We start from the raw sequence: 18,273 nt of genomic DNA, 5'->3' as shown, positions 1-18,273 counted from the left end.
CTATCCACCAGTCCCATTACCAATCCTTCCCTATCCACCAGTCCCATTACCAATCCTTCCTATCCACCAGTCCATTACCAACCTTCCCTATCCACCAGTCCATTACCAATCCTTCCCTATCCACCAGTCCCATACCAACCCTTCCCCTATCCACCAGTCCATTACCAACCTTCCCTATCCACCAGTCCCATTACCAATCCTTCCCTATCCACCAGTCCCATTACCAATCCTTCCCTATCCACCAGTCCCATTACCAATCCTTCCCTATCCACCAGTCCCATTACCAACCCTTCCCTATCCACCAGTCCCATTACCAATCCTTCCCTATCCACCAGTCCCATTACCAACCCTTCCCTATCCACCAGTCCATTACCAATCCTTCCCTATCCACCGGTCCATTACCAATCCTTCCCTATCCACCAGTCCCATTACCAATCCTTCCCTATCCACCAGTCCCATTACCAATCCCTTCCCTATCCACCAGTCCATTACCAATCCTTCCCCTATCCACCAGTCCATTACCAATCCTTCCCCTATCCACCAGTCCCATTACCAATCCTTCCCTATCCACCAGTCCATTACCAATCCCCTATCCACCAGTCCCATTACCAATCCTTCTATCCACCAGTCCATTACCAATCCTTCCCCTATCCACCAGTCCCATTACCAATCCTTCCCTATCCACCAGTCCCATTACCAATCCTTCCCTATCCACCAGTCCCATTACCAACCTTCCCTATCCACCAGTCCCATTGCAATCCTTCCCTATCCACCAGTCCATTACCAATCCTTCCCTATCCACCAGTCCATTACCAATCCTTCCCTATCCACCAGTCCCATTACCAATCCTTCCCTATCCACCAGTCCCATTACCAACCTTCCCTATCCACCAGTCCATTACCAACCCTTCCCTATCCACCAGTCCATTACCAATCCTTCCCTATCCACCAGTCCCATTACCAATCCTTCCCTATCCACCAGTCCCGTACCAATCCTTCCCTATCCACCAGTCCCATTACCAGCCTTCCCTATCCACCAGTCCCATTACCAATCCTTCCCTATCCACCAGTCCATTACCAATCCTTCCCTATCCACCAGTCCCATTACCAATCCTTCCCTATCCACCAGTCCATTACCAATCCTTCCCTATCCACCAGTCCCATTACCAACCCTTCCCTATCCACCAGTCCATTACCAATCCTTCCCCTATCCACCAGTCCCATTACCAATCCTTCCCTATCCACCAGTCCCATTACCAATCCTTCCCTATCCACCAGTCCCATTACCAACCCTTCCCCTATCCACCAGTCCCATTACCAATCCTTCCCTATCCACCAGTCCCATTACCAATCCTTCCCCTATCCACCAGTCCATTACCAACCTTCCCTATCCACCAGTCCCATTACCAATCCTTCCCTATCCACCAGTCCCGTACCAATCCTTCCCTATCCACCAGTCCATTACCAACCCTTCCCTATCCACCAGTCCATTACCAATCCTTCCCTATCCACCAGTCCCATTACCAATCCTTCCCTATCCACCAGTCCCATTACCAACCCTTCCCTATCCACCAGTCCCGTACCAATCCTTCCCTATCCACCAGTCCCATTACAATCCTTCCCTATCCACCAGTCCCATTACCAGCCTTCCCTATCCACCAGTCCCATTACCAATCCTTCCCCTATCCACCAGTCCCATTGCCAATCCTTCCCTATCCACCAGTCCCATTACCAACCTTCCCTATCCACCAGTCCCATTACCAATCCTTCCCTATCCACCAGTCCATTACCAATCCTTCCCCTATCCACCAGTCCCATTACCAATCCTTCCCTATCCACCAGTCCCATTACCAATCCTTCCCTATCCACCAGTCCATTACCAATCCTTCCCCTATCCACCAGTCCCATTACCAGCCCTTCCCTATCCACCAGTCCCATTACCAACTCTTCCCTATCCACCAGTCCCATTACCAATCCTTCCCTATCCACCAGTCCATTACCAATCCCCTATCCACCAGTCCCATTACCAGTCCTTCCCTATCCACCAGTCCCATTACCAACCTTCCCCTATCCACCAGTCCATTACCAATCCTTCCCCTATCCACCAGTCCCATTACCAATCCTTCCCCTATCCACCAGTCCCATTACCAGCCTTCCCCTATCCACCAGTCCCATTACCAACCCTTCCCTATCCACCAGTCCATTACCAATCCTTCCCTATCCACCAGTCCATTACCAATCCTTCCCTATCCACCAGTCCCATTACCAATCCTTCCCTATCCACCAGTCCATTACCAACCCTTCCCCTATCCACCAGTCCCGTACCAATCCTTCCCTATCCACCAGTCCATTACCAATCTTCCCTATCCACCAGTCCATTACCAATCCTTCCCTATCCACCAGTCCCATTACCAATCCTTCCCCTATCCACCAGTCCATTACCAGCCTTCCCTATCCACCAGTCCATTACCAATCCTTCCCTATCCACCAGTCCCATTACCAATCCTTCCCCTATCCACCAGTCCATTACCAATCCTTCCTATCCACCAGTCCCATTACCAACCTTCCCTATCCACCAGTCCATTACCAATCCTTCCCTATCCACCAGTCCCATTACCAACCCTTCCCTATCCACCGGTCCCATTACCAGCCTTCCCCTATCCACCAGTCCCCATTACCAATCCTTCCCTATCCACCGGTCCCATTACCAATCCTTCCCTATCCACCAGTCCCATTACCAATCCTTCCCTATCCACCAGTCCCATTACCAACCTTCCCTATCCACCAGTCCCATTACCAGCCTTCCCTATCCACCAGTCCCATTACCAATCCTTCCTATCCACCAGTCCCATTACCAATCCTTCCCTATCCACCAGTCCCATTACCAATCCTTCCTATCCACCAGTCCCATTACCAACCCTTCCCTATCCACCAGTCCCATTACCAATCCTTCCCTATCCACCAGTCCCATTACCAATCCTTCCCTATCCACCAGTCCATTACCAATCCTTCCCTATCCACCAGTCCCATTACCAATCCTTCCCTATCCACCAGTCCCATTACCAATCCTTCCCTATCCACCAGTCCATTACCAATCCTTCCCTATCCACCAGTCCATTACCAATCCTTCCCTATCCACCAGTCCCATTACCAATCCTTCCCTATCCACCAGTCCCATTACCAATCCTTCCCTATCCACCAGTCCATTACCAATCCTTCCCTATCCACCAGTCCCATTACCAACCTTCCCCTATCCACCAGTCCCATTACCAATCCTTCCCTATCCACCAGTCCATTACCAATCCTTCCCTATCCACCAGTCCCATTACCAATCCTTCCCTATCCACCAGTCCCATTACCAATCCTTCCCTATCCACCAGTCCCATTACCAATCCTTCCCTATCCACCAGTCCATTACCAATCCTTCCCTATCCACCAGTCCATTACCAACCCTTCCCTATCCACCAGTCCCGTACCAGCCTTCCCTATCCACCAGTCCATTACCAATCCTTCCCTATCCACCAGTCCATTACCAATCCTTCCCCTATCCACCAGTCCCATTACCAATCCTTCCCTATCCACCAGTCCCATTACCAATCCTTCCCTATCCACCAGTCCCATTACCAATCCTTCCCTATCCACCAGTCCATTACCAATCCTTCCCTATCCACCAGTCCATTACCAACCCTTCCCCTATCCACCAGTCCATTACCAATCCTTCCCTATCCACCAGTCCCATTACCAATCCTTCCCTATCCACCAGTCCATTACCAATCCTTCCCTATCCACCAGTCCCATTACCAACCCTTCCCTATCCACCAGTCCCATTACCAATCCTTCCCCTATCCACCAGTCCATTACCAATCCTTCCCTATCCACCAGTCCCATTACCAACCTTCCCTATCCACCAGTCCATTACCAACCTTCCCCTATCCACCAGTCCCGTACCAATCCTTCCCTATCCACCGGTCCCATTACCAATCCTTCCCTATCCACCAGTCCCATTACCAATCCTTCCCCTATCCACCAGTCCATTACCAACCTTCCCCTATCCACCAGTCCATTACCAATCCTTCCCTATCCACCAGTCCATTACCAATCCTTCCCTATCCACCAGTCCATTACCAATCCTTCCCTATCCACCAGTCCCATTACCAATCCTTCCCTATCCACCAGTCCCATTACCAATCCTTCCCCTATCCACCAGTCCCATTACCAATCCTTCCCTATCCACCAGTCCCATTACCAATCCTTCCCTATCCACCAGTCCCATTACCAATCCTTCCCCTATCCACCAGTCCATTACCAACCCTTCCCTATCCACCAGTCCCATTACCAACCCTTCCCTATCCACCAGTCCCATTACCAATCCTTCCCTATCCACCAGTCCCATTACCAATCCTTCCCTATCCACCAGTCCCATTACCAATCCTTCCCCTATCCACCAGTCCCATTACCAACCTTCCCTATCCACCAGTCCCATTACCAACCCTTCCCCTATCCACCAGTCCCATTACCAATCCTTCCCTATCCACCAGTCCATTACCAACCCTTCCCTATCCACCAGTCCCATTACCAACCTTCCCTATCCACCAGTCCCATTACCAATCCTTCCCTATCCACCAGTCCCATTACCAACCCTTCCCTATCCACCAGTCCATTACCAACCTTCCCTATCCACCAGTCCATTACCAATCCTTCCCTATCCACCAGTCCCATTACCAACCCTTCCCTATCCACCAGTCCATTACCAACCCTTCCCTATCCACCAGTCCCATTACCAATCCTTCCCCTATCCACCAGTCCCATTACCAACCTTCCCTATCCACCAGTCCCATTACCAATCCTTCCCTATCCACCAGTCCCATTACCAATCCTTCCCTATCCACCAGTCCATTACCAACCCTTCCCTATCCACCTGTCCATTACCAATCCTTCCCTATCCACCAGTCCATTACCAATCCTTCCCTATCCACCAGTCCATTACCAATCCTTCCCTATCCACCAGTCCCATTACCAACCCTTCCCTATCCACCAGTCCATTACCAATCCTTCCCTATCCTGTCCCATTACCAACCCTTCCTATCCACCAGTCCATTACCAATCCTTCCCTATCCACCAGTCCCATTACCAACCCTTCCCCTATCCACCAGTCCCATTACCAATCCTTCCCTATCCACCAGTCCCATTACCAATCCTTCCCCTATCCACCAGTCCCATTACCAATCCTTCCCTATCCACCAGTCCCATTACCAATCCTTCCCTATCCACCAGTCCCATTACCAATCCTTCCCTATCCACCAGTCCCATTACCAATCCTTCCCTATCCACCAGTCCATTACCAACCTTCCCTATCCACCTGTCCCATTACCAATCCTTCCCTATCCACCAGTCCCATTACCAATCCTTCCCCTATCCACCAGTCCCATACCAGCCTTCCCTATCCACCAGTCCCATTACCAACCCTTCCCTATCCACCAGTCCCATTACCAATCCTTCCCTATCCACCAGTCCCATTACCAATCCTTCCCTATCCACCAGTCCCATTACCAATCCTTCCCTATCCACCAGTCCCGTACCAATCCTTCCCTATCCACCAGTCCCATTACCAACCCTTCCCTATCCACCAGTCCCATTACCAATCCTTCCCTATCCACCAGTCCCATACCAATCCTTCCCTATCCACCAGTCCCATTACCAATCCTTCCCTATCCACCAGTCCCATTACCAACCCTTCCCCTATCCACCAGTCCCATTACCAATCCTTCCCTATCCACCAGTCCATTACCAACCCTTCCCTATCCACCAGTCCCATTACCAATCCTTCCCTATCCACCAGTCCCATTACCAATCCTTCTATCCACCAGTCCATTACCAACCCTTCCCTATCCACCAGTCCCATTACCAACCTTCCCTATCCACCAGTCCCATTACCAATCCTTCCCTATCCACCAGTCCATTACCAATCCTTCCCTATCCACCAGTCCCATTACCAACCCTTCCCTATCCACCAGTCCCATTACCAACCTTCCCTATCCACCAGTCCATTACCAACCCTTCCCCTATCCACCAGTCCCATTACCAATCCTTCCCTATCCACCAGTCCATTACCAATCCTTCCCTATCCACCAGTCCCATTACCAGCCTTCCCTATCCACCAGTCCATTACCAATCCTTCCCTATCCACCAGTCCATTACCAATCCTTCCCTATCCACCAGTCCCATTACCAACCCTTCCCCTATCCACCAGTCCCATTACCAATCCTTCCCCTATCCACCTGTCCCATTACCAATCCTTCCCTATCCACCAGTCCATTACAATTCCTTCCCCTATCCACCAGTCCCATTACCAACCTTTCCCCTATCCACCAGTCCCATTACCGACCTTTCCCCTCTCCACCATTCCCATTACCAACCCTTCCCCTATCCACCAGTCCCATTACCAATCCTTCCCCTATCCACCAGTCCATTACCAGCCTTCCCTATCCACCAGTCCATTACCAACCCTTCCCTATCCACCAGTCCTATTACCAACCCTTCCCTATCCACCAGTCCCATTACCAATCCCCCTATCCACCAGTTCCATTACCAATCCTTCCCTATCCACCAGTCCCATTACCAACCTTCCCTATCCACCAGTCCATTACCAATCCTTCCCTATCCACCAGTCCCATTACCAACCCTTCCCTATCCACCAGTCCATTACCAATCCTTCCCCTATCCACCAGTCCCATTACCAATCCTTCCCTATCCACCAGTCCCATTACCAACCCTTCCCTATCCACCAGTCCCATTACCAATCCTTCCCCTATCCACCAGTCCCATTACCAATCCTTCCCTATCCACCAGTCCCATTACCAATCCTTCCCTATCCACCAGTCCCATTACCAATCCTTCCCTATCCACCAGTCCCATTACCAATCCTTCCCTATCCACCAGTCCCATTACCAATCCTTCCCTATCCACCAGTCCCATTACCAATCCTTCCCTATCACCAGTCCATTACCAATCCTTCCCTATCCACCAGTCCATTACCAATCCTTCCCTATCCACCAGTCCCTTTACCAACTCTTCCCTATCCACCAGTCCCATTACCAATCCTTCCCTATCCACCAGTCCCATTACCAATCCTTCCTATCCACCAGTCCATTACCAATCCTTCCCTATCCACCAGTCCCATTACCAATCCTTCCCCTATCCACCAGTCCATTACCAATCCTTCCCTATCCACCAGTCCCATTACCAATCCTTACACTATCAACCAGTCCCATTACAAATCCTTACCCTATCCAACAGACCCATTACCAACCCTAACCCTAACCACCAGTCCCAAAACCAATCCTACACCTATCCACAAGTCACATTAGCAAGCCTTCACCTATCCACCAGTCCCATTACCAATCCTTCCCCTATCCACCAGTCCCATTACCAACCCTTCCCCTATCCACCAGTCCCATTACCAACCCTTCCCCTATCCACCAGTCCCATTACCAACCCTTCCCCTATCCACCAGTCCCTCCTTTCCCTGTCTATCTTACCTGTTTGTCTGTCTGTCTTGTTTTTACCTGTCTGTCTGTGTTTATCTCCCTTCCTTCCTTTCCCTTCCCTTCCCTTTCCTTCTTTCCCTCCTTTCCAACCATCTCTTCCTGATCTTCCCTCGCATTTGTATCTCCTTCCCTTCCCTGTCTATCTTTCTTTCTGTCTGTCTGTCTGTTTAATTCTTTGTCTGTCTGTCTTGTTTTTCACCTGTCTGTCTGTCTGTCTCCTCCAGGTAAAACAAGGTGAGGAATATCAATAGACTGTTAATTAAATACACATGCCCTTTGTGTGTGTGTGTGTGTGTGTGTGTGTGTGTGTTTGTGTGTGTGTGTGTGTGTGTGTGTGTTTGTTTGTGTTATGTATCTCTGGCTGACTTAAGATGCCTTCCAGCCGGCTCTCTCTCTCTCTCTCTCTCTCTCTCTCTCTCTCTCTCTCTCTCTCTCTCTCTCTCTCTCTCTCTCTCTCTCTCTCAAAACAATAAAGGTGGTCAACAGGTGTTTCTTGGGTTAATTAAGATCTGCCAGGTGTTGTTGAGAGAGAAGAGAAGAAGAAGAAAACAAGGAAAATACAGAATAACAAATAAAGGAAAAGAATGAAAGGAGAAGAAATAGACATAACGGAGAGAGAAAGAAAGATGGAAAAGATAGAGAAGGAGGGAAGAGGAAGTAGAGAATGGAGGAAACGAGGAAAAATAAGGAAAAGAAGAGGGGGAGAGGAAGGAACAAGATAAATACAGAGTAAGAACGGAGGAAAAACTGTAATTAGAGAGAGAGAGAGAGAGAGAGAGGCGTAGGTACTCTCTTAGGTCCACAAAATATATGGTTTAGGAAATATTTACTAACATCAAAGTGAGAGAGAGAAAGAGAGAGAGTGAGATAGAGAGAGAGAGGTAAAAGGTTGATTCTTCCCCTCTCTCTTACTTTCTTTTGTCTCATTAGGTAAGACTCTCTCTCTCTCTCTCTCTCTCTCTCTCTCTCTCTCTCTCTCTCTCTCTCTCTCTCTCTCTCTCTCTCTCTCTCTCTCTCTCTCTCTCTCTCTCACTCTTTCCCTCACTCTCACTCTCACGCTCACTCTCTCACTCTCATCTCTCCTCTCCTCTTCTCTCCTCTCTCCATGATTAAAAGTAAGAGGAAAGAAGGAGGAGGAATGAGATGGATTGATGAGAAGAAAGATGAGGAAGACGTGAAGGAGGAGGAGGAGGAGGAGGAAGGAATTCTCGACTATATTCATTTCTCTTGATTTTTTCCTCTCAGCTCTTTCGAATTTATTATTATTATTATATATTGTTATTATTATTATTATTATTATTATTATTATTATTGTAGTAGTAGTAGTAGTTGTTGTTGTTGTTGTTGCTGTTGTTACATGTGTTATGGGAGTTGGGTATGAAGAGAGAGAGAGAGAGATGGAAGGCAACATATGTCAGAATTCCCAAGATCTTAGTGATGATCCCTGTATCTCTCTCTCTCTCTCTCTCTCTCTCTCTCTCTCTCTCTCTCTCTCTCTCTCTATCTCTCTATCTCTCTCTCTCTCTCTAATTTCGGGGCTAAAGGTGAAAAAACGAACATTCCTTCCCGATAAATAGAGACGGGTGCGAGAGAGAGAGAGAGAGAGAGAGATCTTCAAAGACTGCTCAGTTTTCGCTCCACCGCTTCTTTCTCTCCCTCTCTCCCCTCTCTTTCTCTCTCTCGACCTTTCTTCTCTCTTCCTTTCCTCCACCGAATTAGAGAGAGAGAGAGAGAGAGAGAGAGAGAGAGAGAGAGAGAGAGAGAGAGAGAGAGAATGGAGGTGAGAATGGAGGAAGTCTATCAGCCCTTCATTATGGCTTATTTTTGCATCCAACCTTAACTGATTAATGCTGGAGGAGGAGGAGGAGGAGGAGGAGCAGGAGGGGGGGAGGAGGAGGAGGGGGAGGAGGAGGCGGAGGAGGAAAAAATATGGAAGTATGGAAAGACAGGCAACAGAAAACCTATTGGCTCATCACGAGGTCGCTTGCAGAGGACTTCAAGGCCCTTCTGTGCTTATTTTCAGTTTATTCTTGTCGCCACGAAGTAACGGTGCGATCTCTGAAGGAATTGATGGTTTCTGCACTTACTACTTCACCAGGGAGTCGTTCCAGTGGCGTATGACTTGGTTAGAGAAAAATCTCCTACCAATGTCTGTGTTGCATCGCTTCGCTTGAATGTGTAGACTGTTGTTTCTGGTTCTCGAGTTCAAAGCAGGGAAGGAGAAGGCGGAGGGGGAGGGGTTAGAGGTAGTCCAGTCCAGCTGTTGTTGTTGATCCTACATCGGCCAGTAACTGTGTCAGCCAGGTCCTTCACGCCTCGCCGGCTCCCCTGAACCTTACGTTTCTTCCTTCCGTCACATGTTCCGTGCTCACTTGGGTTTCCGTACGGCCTTTCTTCCTACCCGCTTTTCCTCCTTTACTTTCTTCATATATTTCTTTCTTCCACTGACAGACTTTCCTCCATTACCGCCCTTCCCACACTCGCCATATGCTCTTCCTCCCCAACGAACCCCTTCTCCTCTCAGCAGTACACTCCCCGCCCTGCTACCCTCCCATTGCTCCCCCACACCCCCTTATACACCCTACCCTCTTTTTTTTCTCTTTTCTCTTTTGTCACCTTTTTCCTTCTCTGCTCTGATATTTTGGTATTCACAAAGAAAAAACAATGGGACAAAAAGTCTCGCACGAAAAAGCGAACGTGATCGTGAGCCTGCGAGAAGGCATGAGCCGGCCGGACACCTTGAAGGTGTCTTACAAGGGCGGCGGCTGCCTCAGGAGGCGGCGGCCGATCGCCTTCCTTACCTTCCCCAGCACCGGCTGGCGGTGCGCCGAGGGGATAGAGGCGTGCGAGGCGGAGGGGGGATTGAGCGTGCCGTTGGCCGCGCTCAAACATAAGGACGGAAGCAAGATCATTCAGCTGCGCTGCGGGTCTGGCAGGAGGACCCTGCTGAAGGCAGCGATGCCGCTGGGGAAGTTCCTCAACAACCTCGACTACCTGCACTTCTCGTTACACTGTGACGGCAGGGGCTCCAGCGGCGCCTACACCGGCATGCGGTGCAACGGGCACCCCTGCGTTGAGGCGGCGCCGCCCCCGATGTGGCACCGGCCAAATGGCGGGAAGGAAGCCAGTGACCCCACCAAGGCCTCAGTTACCCCAGCAGGTGGTGCCGGAGGCATCACCAAAGCTGCAAACACCAGGGCAGGTGATGCCACACACATCACCAAAGCTGCAAACACCAGGGCAGGTGATGTCACACACATCACCAAGGCTGCAAACACCAGGGCAGGTGATGTCACACACATCACCAAGGCTGCAAACACCAGGGCAGGTGATGTCACACACATCACCAAGGCTGCAAACACCAGGGCAGGTGATGCCACACACATCACCAAGGCTGCAAACACCAGGGCAGGTGATGCCACACACATCACCAAAGCTGCAAACACCAAGGCAGGTGATGTCACACACATCACCAAAGCTGCAAACACCAAGGCAGGTGATGTCACACACATCACCAAAGCTGATGTCACACATCACCAAAGCTGCAAACACCAAGGCAGGTGATGTCACACACATCACCAAAGCTGCAAACACCAGGGCAGGTGATGTCACACACATCACCAAGGCTGCAAACACCAGGGCAGGTGATGTCACACACATCACCAAGGCTGCAAACACCAGGGCAGGTGATGTCACACACATCACCAAGGCTGCAAACACCAGGGCAGGTGATGTCACACACATCACCAAGGCTGCAAACACCCCGGGCTCCCCTCCCCACACTCTCCGCCGTCGGAAGACCAAGAAACCCAATCTGCGCGCCCACGGCAGGGCCACGGCGACGCCCAAGAGACACGGTGCGCCGTACACATGGACGGACGCGTTCCTGGACGTCACGGCGATCTGTGCCGTCGTCATGTCCGGCGTCCTGGCGTACTACACGCGTTGGTGAGGTGCCGCCACGCCCTCCCGCCCGGAGGCCTTGATGGGCGCGGGCTATTGTCTATTATATCTTTCTCCATCTCTATACCCCTTACTAGTCTTGTGTGCTTCCTGTTTCTTGCCGCAATTTTCTCTCTCTCTCTCTCTCTCTCTCTCTCGGGAAAAGACATCATACGTGTGTGTATAAGTGTGTGTGTGTGTGTGTGTGTGTGTGTGTGTGTGTAGTTTGACAATCGGACGGCTATAATTCTCACCAGTATTGCGTTACGGGTTCTCTCCCCCCCTTCATTTCTTTCCTCCCTCCTTCACATTCCTCTCTCTCCCTCTCCTCTTTCATACCATCCTTACTTCTCCTGTCAAGCTTTCCTCCGCGCCTCCCTTTCTCTCCATTTTATATATTACCTTTATGAAGAAAAGAACAAGAAATGGAGAAATAAATGGAATCGAGAAAAAGAAACTGAATAAATGGAAATAGACAAAGGAAGAGGAGAGAGGAATAGGGAAAAGGAAAGGAAAGAATTAGAATAGAGAGAAATTGAACAAGAAATGGAGAAATAGATAAATGGAAGGAAAAGGAACGGAAGAAATGAAATTAGAAAATAATAAAGAAATTAAAAATGTTAGTGAAAGGAATGAAGAAAAAAAGAAAGGAAGAAGAAAATTAAGGGAAAACAGAGGAATTGGAAAAGGAGGAAAAGGAAAGGAAAGGAAAAAGAAAAAGGAAAAAAAGAGAATAGGAAAGGATGGAGAATAAACAAAAAAATAAGGAATCAAAATAGGAAGGAAGGAGGGAAGGAAGGAAATATTGAAAAATGAAGAAGAGGAATGAATGAATGGAGGAAGTGAAGAAAGAAAACATAGATAATAGAAAATAATAAATAGGGAAAAAGAAAAAAATTGAGGAAAATTTTAGTTATGAAAATTTGAAGGAAAGGAAAAAATGAAGGAAAATTTTAAAGGTATGAAAATTTGAAGGAAAGGAAAAAAACTGAAGGAAAATTTAAAGGTATGAAAATTTGAAGGAAAGGAAAAAATGAAGGAAAATTTTAAAGGTATGAAAATTTGAAGGAAAGAAAAAACTGAAGGAAAATTTTAAAGGTATGAAAATTTGAAGGAAGAAAAAAAAAGTTAGCGCTAATGTCCTTATATGGAACTTTTTTTTTTCCTTTTAAACTTTGGCATCGAAAGTTGACGAGAATTTGTGTCCTGTTTATCCACGACTTAATTGTCCTGGTTGGAGGAGGAGGAGGAGGAGGAGGAGGAGGAGGAGGAGAAGGAGGAAGGAAAGTAGAAGTAGAAGAAAAGTTTGTCTAGGCTTGTGAAAATGAAGACGAGGAGGAGGAGGAGGGGGAGGAAGAGGAGGAAGAAGAGGAGGAGGAGGAGGAGGAGGTAGAATAATAATGAAGGTGAAACTAGTGAAGGGGAATGAGGTCAAAGAAAAGGAGGAGGAGGAGGAGGAGGAAGAGGAAGACGAACAAGAAGAAGAGGAAGAAGAATAGGAGAGGAGGAGGGGGTGGAGGAGGAGGTAGTATTGGTGGTGGTGATGAAGGAGGAAGAAGAAGAAGAAGAGGAAGAGGAAGAAGAAGAAGGGGAGGAGTTGTGGAAGAGCAGTGGGAGGACAACAAAGACGACATTGATGGAAGAGGAGGAGGAGGAGCAAGAAGAAGAAGAAGAGGAAGAAGAAGAAAAAGAAGAAGAAGAAGAAGAAGAAACTAGAAACAAAACACAGATTCAAATAAACAGAAAGAAAAGAAAAGAAAAGAAGGAAAGAAGAAAATAAAACAAGGAAAGAAGAGGAGGAGGAGGAGGAAGAAGAGGAAAAAGAGGAAGAGAAACCAGAAGAAAAATCACAACCAAAAGAGGAACGTGGAGAAAGAACTGAATGAAGAGAAAGAGGAGGAACAAGAGGAGATAAATGAGGAGGAGGAGGAGGAGGAGGAGGAGGAAAAAGAAAGTTAATTAATCCTTTCTTTTCTCTCCTTTTCCTCGCATTTCCTCCTCTCCTTTTACGTGTCTCCTCCTCCTCCTCCTCCTCCTCCTCCTCCTCCTCCTCCTCCTCTCTTCACACGGTCACGCGCACATTCTCCTTTACTGGCAATATTTCCTCCTGTTTTTCCTTGTGTTGGAGGAAGAGGAGGAGGAGGAGGAGGAAGAGGAGGAGGAGGAGGAGTGATTGTCTTCCTTTCTCCCTCTCATCCTCTCTGCCTGTTTCCTCACCATCTTTCCCCTCCTCCTCCTCCTCCTCCTCCTTCATTCTTTCCCACCACTCAGCGAAGGCACATTCTTCTCTCTCTCTCTCTCTCTCTCTCTCTCTCTCTCTCTCTCTCTCTCTCTCTCTCTCTCTCTCTCTCTCTCTCTCTCTCTCTCTCTCTCTCTCTCTCTCTCTCTCTCTCTTGTCTCGTTTGTGTATATGTGTGTGTGTTTGAAGGAGAAGAAGGAGGAGGAGGAGGAGGAGGAGGAGGAGGAGGAGGAGATAGAATAATTAAACTGGAATGGCTTTCACTGTTGTTTTCGAAGTGGTAAGTGGAGGAAGAGGAAGGAGGTGAAGGAAGACGGAAGAGGAGGAGGAAGAAGAGAAGGAAGAAGGAGGAGGAAGAGGAGGAGGAGGAAAAACAACAACGAAATCTCTTAAACTCAGTCATAAACACGTAACTACAAAAGGAGGAGGAGGAAGAGGAGGAGGAGGAGGAGGAGGAGGAGGAGGAGGAGGAGGAATAGCAAGGAAGAGAGATAAATGGGAAGGAGAGATAGAGAGAAGATGAAAGAGGAGGACGACAATGGAAGAAAAGGAGGAGGAGGAAGAGGAGGAAGAAGATGAAGAAAAAAAATAAGAAGAAATAGAGGAAGAGAAAACATTAAAAAAAATACTCAAAGAAAGATGAAAAAAAATAGAGAGGGAAAAGGAGGAGGAAGGAAGAAGAGGCAGAGGAGGAGGAGGAGGAAGAAGAGGAGGAGGAGGAGGAGGAGGAGGAGGCACCATTTTCTTCCCTCAATAACAAGCCACAAGGCCACGTTCACACACACACACACACACACACACACACACACACACACACACACACACACACACACACACACACACACACACACACTTTTTCTTCTTCAGTTCCCACAACATTCTCACTTTTCTTCCTCCATTTTCTTCCCTCCACTTTTATCTCCGCATTCAACTCTCTCCTCTCTTTCTTTTTTTCTCCTCCTTCTCCTCTTTCACTCTCTCTCCCTCCCTCTTTCTTTATTTCTCTCTGCCTAATTTTTCTTTTCCTCCTTTCTCTCTCTCTCTCTCTCTCTCTCTCTCTCTCTCTCTCTCTCTCTCTCTCTCTCTCTCTCTCTCTCTCTCTCCTATTCTTTTTTCTTCCTTCCTCTGTCGTCTTTCTTCTTATTCCTCTTTTCATTTCTTCCTTTTCTTTCTCCTTTCTTTCCTTTCTTCCTTCCTTCTTTATTTCTCCCTCCTCTTCCTTCTTTCTTTCATTTATTATTTAATTTATTTATTTTTTCTTATTCTTATTCTCTTGGTTTCTTATTTTCTTCCTTCCTTCCTTCCTTCCTTCCTTCCTTCCTTCTTTTCTTCCTGTTCCCTCTCTCACTCATTCCTTCAGTTCTTCGATCAAACCATCTCCGTCTCTCCTCCTCCTCCTCCTCTCCTCCTCCTCCTCCTCCTCCTCCTCCCTTCTTCACACAGGTAAGTTCACAGGTTTCCTCGTTAGCAGTGTTCCTCCTCTTCTTCTTCTTCTTCCTCCTCCTCCTCCTCCTCCTCCTCCTCCTCTCCTCACTTTTTTCCTCTCTTTGACCTTGCTAAATATAAAAGAAGAAATTATTTTAGTCTTACTCTCTCTCTCTCTCTCTCTCTCTCTCTCTCTCTCTCTCTCTCTCTCTCTCTCTCTCTCTCTCTCTCTCTCTCTCTCTCTCTCTCTCTCTCTCTCTCTCTCTCTCTCTCAAGAAAAAGAAACTAAAGAAAATCAAAGAACCGAAATCTCTTAAAAGCGACTCAAAGCGAGAGAGAGAGAGAGAGAGCAAATGGTTTTTAATTTCTCTTTTGGCGTGTGAACGAAGATTTGTTTTGTGCCGCGGAACGCTTTTAAATTTGGCCTTAACTTGGTTTCTAGAGGAGGAGGAGGAAGAGGAGGAGGAGGAGGAGGGGATAATAGAGGAGTGGTAAGGGGAGGAAGATTAAAAAAGAAGTGGAGAAAGGAGGTTGAAAAGAGATTAGACAAGAAATAAGATTGAAGGAGGAAGAGGAGGAGGAGGAGGAAGGAGACGAGGCAGTGATGATGAAAGGAAGAAGAGGTAGAGAATGATGTGAAACTGAAAGAAAAGGAAGATAAAATGAAGATGTTGGACTAAGAGGAAGAGAAGAAAAAGATGGAAGAGGAAGAGGAGGAGGAGAAGAAAGAAGAGAGAGAAAGATGGAGAAAGTCAGGAGTAATAGGAAACGGAGAAGATGGAAAAGGAGGAGGAGGAGGAGGAGGAGATAAGGATAAATAGGAAGTGCAATTTTTTTCTCTCGTTTTTTCATTTTTTTTCTCTTTACTTTCCTCTCTTTTTCTCTCCTTTCCTTCCTTTCCTTCTTTAGTTTTCTTTCACTATGTCCTTCCTTCCTTCATTCTCTCCCCTTTAAGTTTTCATTCACTTCCTCTCTTCCTTCTTTCCTTAATTTTCTCTCTCCTTTATTTCCTTCTTTTCTTTCACTCCTTTCTCTTTTTCTCTGATTCTCTCTCTCTCTCTCTCTCTCTCTCTCTCTCTCTCTCTCTCTCTCTCTCTCTCTCTCTCTCTCTCTCTCTCTCTCTCTATTTCAGAATGTTAGAATTGCCGAGTTGCCGCGAAATTAATATCCCCTCTCTCTCTCTCTCTCTCTCTCTCTCTCTCTCTCTCTCTCTCTCTCTCTCTCTCTCTCTCTCTCTCTCTCTCTCTCTCTCTCTCTCTCTCTCTCTCTCTCTTTGCTCGCTTTCTTTTCTCTCTCTCGGCATAATTAAAACGCCAGGACACACACACACACACACACACACACACACACACACACACACACACACACACACACACACACACACACACACACACACACACATATATTTATATCGATTGCGGTGAGGAAGAAGAAGAAAAAGGAGAAGGAGGAGGAGGAGGAGGAGGAGGAGGTGGAGGTGGAGGAGAGATAACGAGGAGGAAAGAAGGAAGGGAGGAAAAAAAAGACAAAGGTGCAATTACTTCCTTGAGCGTGGTAAGGGAGAGAAAGGAGAAAGGGAGAGAGAGAGACGGAGAGAAGGGAGGGAGGAGGGAGGGAGGGAAGAATTGAAGAGAAGGAGAGAAAGAGGTATTGAGGGAAGGATGTGAGAAAGGGAGGGAGGGAGGGAGGGAAAGGTATTGAGAGAGAAAATGAGAGAGGGAAAGAGAGAAAGGGATAAAGGGAATGAGAGAGAGAGAGAGGAGGGAGGAAGGGAAAGGAGGAGGAGGAGGAGGAGGAAAGGAGAGGAGAGAGAAAGAGAAAGGAAGAAGATAAGGAATCGAATGCAAAGTAGATTGAGAGAGAGAGAGAGAGAGAGAGAGAGAGAACTGTATAGGTAAATAGGACCTGTCACTTGTCAAACACACACACACACACACACACACACACACACACACACACACACACACACACACACACACACACGTACACACCTGAAATCAATTAAATTTTTCTCTAATTACTAAACACACACCTTTTGAACTGTCTTTTCCTTGACACTAACAAGACACTTTAATCAGAGAGAGAGAGAGAGAGAGAGAGAGAGAACATTGAAGGATTGAAAGATGAAAGAAAAAAATGATTAATAACACCAATGAGAGAGAGAGAGAGAGAGAGAGACAGTAACATTATCTCTTCTATCGCCATATCAAGATAGAATCATAATTAGCTGTTGGTATCACTGTCATCTCCCATTGAAAGGTTGGCAACACTGTCTTTTAAGAAGAGGAGGAGGAGGAGGAGGAGGAGGAGGTGATTGGAGGGAGGCAGAAAAGGTAAATGGAGGGAATAGGAAAAATGGGTCTTGTTGATGGGTTGGAGGAGGAGGAGGAGGAGGAGGAGGAGGAGGAGGAGGAGGAGAAAGAGGGAGGAAAGAGGAAGTGGAAGGAAGAAGAGAGAGAAAGAGAAAGAAAGGTAGAAAGAGAAAGATAAATTATTGAGAGAGAGAGAGAGAAGGAAAAAATAACAAAGGGAGGAGTAAGCAAGGAAGTAAGGAAAGAAGAAAGAAAGAAAGAGAGAAAGATAAAAGAACGCCTCATTGATAAAGGAAGGAATAGGAGCAAATGGGAGATAGGAAAATAATGAAGGAAGAAAGAAAGAGGGAAGGAAGGAGAGAAAATGAGGAAGGAAAGAAAGTTGACAGTTTGAAACGAGGGAGATAGAACATATACGAGACAATGAAAAGAGGGAGAAAGGGGAAAAGGAAGGAAGGAAAGAAAGTACAGAGATGGGAGAGAAAGGAGAAAGAAAGTAAAAGGAGTAAGCAGATATTCTTATGTATAGGAGGAAGGGAGGGAAAGACATAGATAAAAGTGAAGAGAAAGAAGATGGAAGGGAGTAAAGAATGGAACTGGGAGAGAAGGAGAAAGAAGGAAGTGAGGAAGGAAAACGGGGAAGGAAAAGAAAGAATAGTCGGAAATTATTTAAGGAAGATAGAAAGGAAGGAAGGAGGGAGGGAGAGAAAGAAGGAAGCGGAAAAGCAGAACTGAAGGAAGAAAGGGAAGGAAGGAAGGAAGGAGGGAGGAAGAAACAGAATGAAGAGGAAAGGAGAACTGAAGGAAGA

General features: G+C 47.4%; 1 protein-coding gene across 50 annotated transcripts; it reads left to right on the top strand.

Annotated features, from left to right (window-relative positions):
• Nucleotides 1–10,170: 10,170 nt before the first annotated feature.
• Nucleotides 10,171–11,571, top strand: LOC127005441 (uncharacterized). Of its 50 annotated transcripts, none has more exons than XR_007758535.1 (4): nucleotides 10,171–10,958; nucleotides 11,001–11,042; nucleotides 11,107–11,148; nucleotides 11,275–11,571. XR_007758535.1 is itself a non-coding variant. In XM_050874308.1 (4 exons), the coding sequence occupies exons 1-4, from the start codon at nucleotides 10,211–10,213 to the stop codon at nucleotides 11,496–11,498; spliced, it is 972 nt and encodes a 323-aa protein (XP_050730265.1). In that variant the 5' UTR covers nucleotides 10,180–10,210; the 3' UTR covers nucleotides 11,499–11,571. The 50 variants fall into 50 exon arrangements, 36 of the variants coding, with proteins under 36 accessions (XP_050730258.1, XP_050730250.1, XP_050730268.1 ...); XR_007758534.1 differs by having other exon boundaries at nucleotides 10,172–10,832; nucleotides 10,917–10,958; nucleotides 11,107–11,571; XR_007758539.1 differs by having other exon boundaries at nucleotides 10,173–10,748; nucleotides 10,917–10,958; nucleotides 11,107–11,571.
• The last annotated feature ends 6,702 nt before the right edge of the window (nucleotides 11,572–18,273 follow it).

This window comes from Eriocheir sinensis, chromosome 30, assembly GCF_024679095.1.
Source record: "Eriocheir sinensis breed Jianghai 21 chromosome 30, ASM2467909v1, whole genome shotgun sequence".
NCBI classification, from domain to species: domain Eukaryota; kingdom Metazoa; phylum Arthropoda; class Malacostraca; order Decapoda; family Varunidae; genus Eriocheir; species Eriocheir sinensis.
The sequence above is the reverse complement of the archived record's forward strand: the minus strand, read 5'-3'. Positions and strand labels throughout refer to the sequence as shown.

What these genes read in the sequence shown, in the direction of transcription:
- LOC127005441 (XM_050874281.1), top strand. Translation starts at nt 10,211, where the DNA reads ATGGGACAAAAAGTCTCGCACGAAAAAGCGAACGTGATCGTGAGCCTG. An exon ending in AGCTGCAAACACCAAGGCAG is followed by an intron (nt 11,043 to 11,106) that starts GTGATGTCACAC and finishes ACACCAAGGCAG; the next exon opens with GTGATGTCACACACATCACC.